Below are 5,728 nucleotides of genomic sequence, written 5' to 3'. Positions count from 1 at the left end.
CCCCCATACACACACTTCCTCTACTCTCTCTGGTTTTTTTGCCTTTTTCTCAACGTTAAATTCCCATTATCACGTCGATGAGCTTCTTTTTACTCACGTCTATTTATGTGTCTTCCACCCCCACCCAAGCAAATAACTGCAAGCTCTCCTTCTCACTACATCGTGCCCTCTGTCCCCACAGATGGCCGCACTGAATCAGGGAGGCCTCATCTTACCCGGTACCCCTCCCCTACTACAAGCGACTGTCGACCCTACGAGTGTGTCCGGCGCAGCCACTGTCATCCTCACCACTCCGGTCCTCACAGCTAACGGCATGGCCAACATGGCCATCAGTGTACCCACGGTACTCATGCCACAGATGATGCCCTCTCATATTCAAGAAGGAAGTGCAGGAGGCGGAGTGAACACTCTGGGAAACGCACGCATTAAAACCTCGCCTGGACGGCATACCCCTCAGGGGAGGGGCGCTACATCATCTCCTTTACCGTCTCCCCGCGGAAAACGGACACCTACGTCATCTGCTACGCACTTCTTGTCTCCTCCAACGCCGCAGTCCACCTCATCGCGGCAGGATTATACTCGGACCTTGGAGGAACTGCACAGAGGAAAAACGTTTGCTGCCACGCCCTCCAGTGGAACTGACCAGCATAGTGACGGAGGTGGTGACGATGACGTGGACCATCCTTTAGATTTGACAGTGACCAAAAAGGAACCGGTTTCTGATGCTAGTCAAGATGACCAGAAGTCTGCAAATTTCTTCCAACCAGACAAAGATGGTGCTCTTGATGCAAGGAGAGTCATTCGAACGTCTTCATCATCTTCTTTGTCAGATACTGCCATGTCACATGATTCTTATGAGAAAGATCTGAAGAACGACAGCATGAAAATGTCTTCCAGTCCATTACGCTCTACACAGTGTGAAAGCACTTCATCATCTTCATCTTCTCAGCGTCACACTAGATCTGATTCGCCACACGCAAGTGCTAGCCACGCCCCCACTGCCATATTGCCCCACCCATCAGTTCTAGTTCCGAATACAGCATTCCTGGCAGCTCATGGTGCCACTCCTCTCGCTCTGTCACCTCCTGGCAAATTAGCGGCGAGTATGGGCACTCTGCCTTCCCCTTCAGCTCCAAATAACATCAGCAAGTGCTCCGACTGCAACATTGTCTTCTACAAACACGACAACTATCTCATCCACAAGAAACATTACTGTTCCGGCAAGAGAAGAGGGAGTATCCCCTCTGAACCCCCTCATCTTCTTTCGTTGAGCTCAGACCATCACCTCATTTTAGACGATAAACCGAGTCTTTCTCAACGCAGTTCCCCTTCGAGACATGGATCTGAAGTACCTTCATCATCCAGAGAGTCCCCCAAAGCGCCAAAACAAGAGATGTCCCCGCCAGCTGCCCCCAAGCCTGGTGGTGACATGACATACAAATACTTTTGCGTGCCGTGCCGAATCAAATTCAGTAATGCTAGTATTTTAGAGGCGCATAAGGAATACTATTGTCCTGCTGGGAAAGACAGTGAGCAATCAGTTATCCTGCAGTCTGCGAATTCCTCCGAGCAAGTGGCGCTGAGCTCTCCTTCAGATGAGGTGGACGACGGACCTCCTGACTCGCCCCAGGAAGAGTTTACGTGTGCTAGATGTAACAGTATCTTTGCCTCCGCTCGCTTGCTGCGCCTGCACATGTGTGAGGGTGGCTTCCCTTGCCCGCACTGTGACCACGTCGCTATTACTGAAAATCGATTGGCTGAGCACATGAAAGTCCACGCTCCTACGAGAGCTTATCGGTGCACTATTTGTGGATACCGCGGGAATACTGCTCGTGGGATGCGGATGCATGGGAAAACCCACATAGACGAAGGAGTAGAGTTCACAGACGAGAACATGCTTGAATATCACGAGCCAGCGCTTGTCCCCATCATCCAGAGTTCGGTCGCCACTGGTTGCACCGATACAGAACTCTTAAGACTGAAGAACGAGCCCTACAAACGTCGCCGATCTCGGAAAGCGTACGAAAAGTTTGACTACCCTCTCCCTAAAGTAGACGTTCCCCAGACGTGTCCGTTATGTGGTCAGAACTTTGCCAACGCCGATTTTCTCGCTTCACACTTCAAGGTTCACGAGATAGCGGCTTCCCAGTACGTGGCGGGGCTCATGAAGTGCATTCATTGTGATTATGTGGGTAAATCTGCCGAAGATCTTAGAGCACATTTCGAAGCAAACCACACCGGTCAGTTACGTAGTCGAATGCAGAGGGAATCGCGGTCTCCCGTGAGGCCAGGACTAGACAGGCGTACAACTTCTGGTATTGACCATCGACGTGATCAACGTGCTCAAGATGAGCTTGACGATGACCATGACAGCTCTCATGAACAAGACAGAATTATGGTAGTTAGGGACCCTAACTCACCTTTCGATGAAAAGCCGCTATTTTCGACATCGGAGGAAGGAGAGGAATTCGACAGGGCATCTTCAGCTCGCAATATGGAAGACTCGAATGACAGCTCACATCTTCGTGTTGTTGTTAAGCAAGAGCCGATGGATCCAATCGACGGGGAAGAAGCACAACAAATCCCGAAAGTTGATCACTTTTTGCACCCTGTGCGTGCAAAATTGAGATCTGAGTCGACCTCCGAGGATGGAAATGACAATCATCACTCGAATGAACTATCCATGTCGCCATCATCACCCCTAACAAGAGGCTCTGTGGATGACAACAATCGCCATAGGATGACGTCACCTCAACGTTTTGTCCCTGGTCAGGAGCAGCTACCTGAAGGGACAGACACAGTGAGCCATGACGTCCCTCGTGTTAAACCAGAGCCAGTTAGTGACAGTGATGAGTCTCGCTTAACTCCAGGCATAGAAGTAAGATTTGCTCATAACAGCCAAAATCAGCTGTCTCGCCCAGAAAGTGAGACGGGAGGAGATATACCACCAGATTCTCCAGACTCTGGCAATACAGTTAAGGCCAGCAGCACCTGGCAGAGAGACTCGGCCCGTAGACCGAGAGCTCATCCCCGTGGAGAGAGTGTCTCTGGTGATGAAAGCATTGATCAAAGTACTGCTCCCGAAACATTCGTCATCAAGTCTGAACGGGACTCACCTTTACCGGACCATGGGACGCCCAACCCAAACTTTTTGATGGGTTCACCCTCACAGCCACACCTACGCCAGTCCCCGACGTCCCCAGCACATGCAATTACAACATCATCATCGCCGCCATTATCACTTACGTCATCGTCTCGTACGTCACCCGTCGCTGCGTCTTCTTCCTCGTCATTCTCTGCCGCAAGCTTGGGCACCTCAGGGCCTAGCATCAGCATCAAACAGAGCACATCCCCTCCAGCACCCACAAGTCTCCCCTCCATGGCAGCTTTCCCGAACCCGGCCGTCTTCCCACCATACCACCCATCCCTCCTCTCCACACCAGCAGCCACATTTCCATACGCCGCTGCCTCTTCACTTCCATACTTCTTCCTCCCGTCCCACCCCCACCGACCTCACTCTGGGGCCTCCCCTTCTACACCATTCCCACCGTTGCTGAGAGACGAACGACCTGGTACCCGCTACTGTCAGAACTGTGACATTTCCTTTTCTAAGCAGGCCACCTATCTGGCCCATAAGAAGCACTATTGTGAAGGACGTCCTCGGGGCGGTGATACACAGTCATCGGCCAAAGCCTGATGATCCCCAGCTATGGCGTTGTAAGTTTTGAACTTGATCTGTCATGTTCGAGTTCAAATCCCAGTTGGGTACCTATCTGTAGAATATCTCGTCCTTCCAGATATATTTCTTCTCACCCAATTGTTCCGACAATTGTCCATCTATGAAATGATCTATGTTGTGCCCAGTAGGGCTTCAAACTTCTGGGACTGCAATCAATTACGCAAAAAGCCCGATACCACACTCGGACTCGCATAGAGCGCTATTTCGTCGGGCAAAGCCACGCTTATCACTAGATCTATACTAATTTATCGCATGGCAATGGCAGTGCAATTATTTCATAGAGATATCTTTGTGCTTGTTGATCATTTTTAAATTCTAAGGTGGCATAGTGAAAAAACGGGTGGGCTACTAGATCTAGCACCTGATGTTTGGACTGTATGGGGGTCGACAACGTAATGTACTAAATACTGTATCAATTTGGATCGGCACACTATTGTTGTCCATATTGATACTACAAATCCAAAATGATACTGAAAATTCTGTCTTATACCTGGGCCAGGACTGTAAGTTAGATAAAAAGAGACAAAATTAAATTGGTTTCTCTGAAAGCGTGCAGCGGATTACAATAACTGCGAAAACGGATCTGGAGCAATTGAAGATTTCTCTTTTTTACTTTACAGGGCCACAGAAAACAATTTAGTAGTAAAACGCGAACCATACCCTGCCAGGTTGCTTGACGTTGGCATGAATGTCGCTAATGCTAATGCTTCGTCGTCAGAATTATTAGTGTAATATTTCTTTCTCTCTTGTTTTTCTTTTTTAAATTGATTGTCGCATTTCTACAATTTCTCACCTTTCCAATTGTTAGTCACCATTCTCTGGTGATTGAGTGTGCATAAAATAATGGCGCCTAACGTGCAAATGTCAATTGTTTCGCACATTAATTTTTTATTATATCCATTAAGTTTAAGAAAGTAGGAGCAAATCTCACTTGGCTTTGTTTATATATTGTAAGTGTAGGTTTTTGTTAGCCTCATTTTGATTTCCAAGCTTTTTTTTGTTGTTGCTGATGCTTGCCCCCTGCATTTATTTTCTCTTTATTGCAAAGTGCGCTTTCTCTCAGTGGATCAGTTTAGTTTACAAAACACTGTTCATTTTTGTTGGCTTAGATCTTTCCCTCTATCATGTTTTGTTTTTTTTAAAGATTATGAACAAGACATGGCGGTGCTTGTTCAGCCCATTCTCTGTTCCTACTTAAACTCATGACCCATGATAATAAACGACACAATCCCTTTGCAGTGTCGTGTCGACCATTACTACCCAAAAATTATGTATATTATACATAGGACGATTGTATATACATGTATTATCAATATAAAGTGGAACAATTTCCAACATGTGTGCTTTCGCCATCAACAGCATTAATTTAAAATGTACAGTGAATCTCTGATAGCAGCTGCCACTCAGTGTTGCCTTTATTTCTTGTATTTATTATTTGATAAAGAATTATTTTTATGCCGTTCACACTGATTAATTTTCTGTTTTAAGTAAGAAAATACCATAGCCATGTATGGCAATAACATTATGTTCTCAACTTGTATGACAAGTTGAGTAAAATCCAGCTTTCAAACTACTTATTATGCTTCTTTAGAATATAAAGTGTGTGTCGGGAATATTGTCTCTCACGTCTCTTTTGTTGTTGTTGTTGTTGTTGTTGTTGTTGTTGTTGCTGTTTTGTTGTTTTTGGAGTTGTTATTGTTGTCGTCGTCATCATCATTGTAGTTGTTGTAGTTGTTCGTGTTGTCCTCGTCGTCGTCGTCTGTGTTGTTATTGTTGTTGTCGTCATTGTAGTTGTTGTTTCTGTTGCTTGTAATCAAGTAACCTTGGAGTCCGTACTGTTTGTTTGTAGGCCTTCATGTATTGTGTATTCATTGGAATTGCTTAAGAATTGGCTTAACCAAGACATGATTGTTCAAGTTATATTTTCGTGTTGATCAAAACGAGGCGATACAATAATGTATTTGCTCGAGGCACATAATTATATATATA

The 5,728-nt window shown here is 46.2% G+C and overlaps 1 protein-coding gene across 1 annotated transcript in view; it reads left to right on the top strand.

Moving 5' to 3' along the window:
* The window catches only part of LOC118477131, a 9,225-nt gene extending 3,873 nt beyond the window's left edge, over positions 1 to 5,352 (top strand). Inside the window, exon 4 of the mRNA XM_035971650.1 lies at positions 182 to 5,352. Coding sequence (XP_035827543.1) covers positions 182 to 3,697 — 3,516 coding nt within the window. The 3' untranslated portion in view covers positions 3,698 to 5,352. The remainder of the gene's footprint in view (positions 1 to 181) is intronic.
* Positions 5,353 to 5,728: the final 376 nt, after the last annotated feature.

Source organism: Aplysia californica, unplaced genomic scaffold (assembly GCF_000002075.1).
Source record: "Aplysia californica isolate F4 #8 unplaced genomic scaffold, AplCal3.0 scaffold00477, whole genome shotgun sequence".
Lineage (NCBI taxonomy): Eukaryota > Metazoa > Mollusca > Gastropoda > Aplysiida > Aplysiidae > Aplysia > Aplysia californica.
Note: the sequence above shows the minus strand (reverse complement) of the source record. Positions and strands in the feature narration are given on the sequence as shown.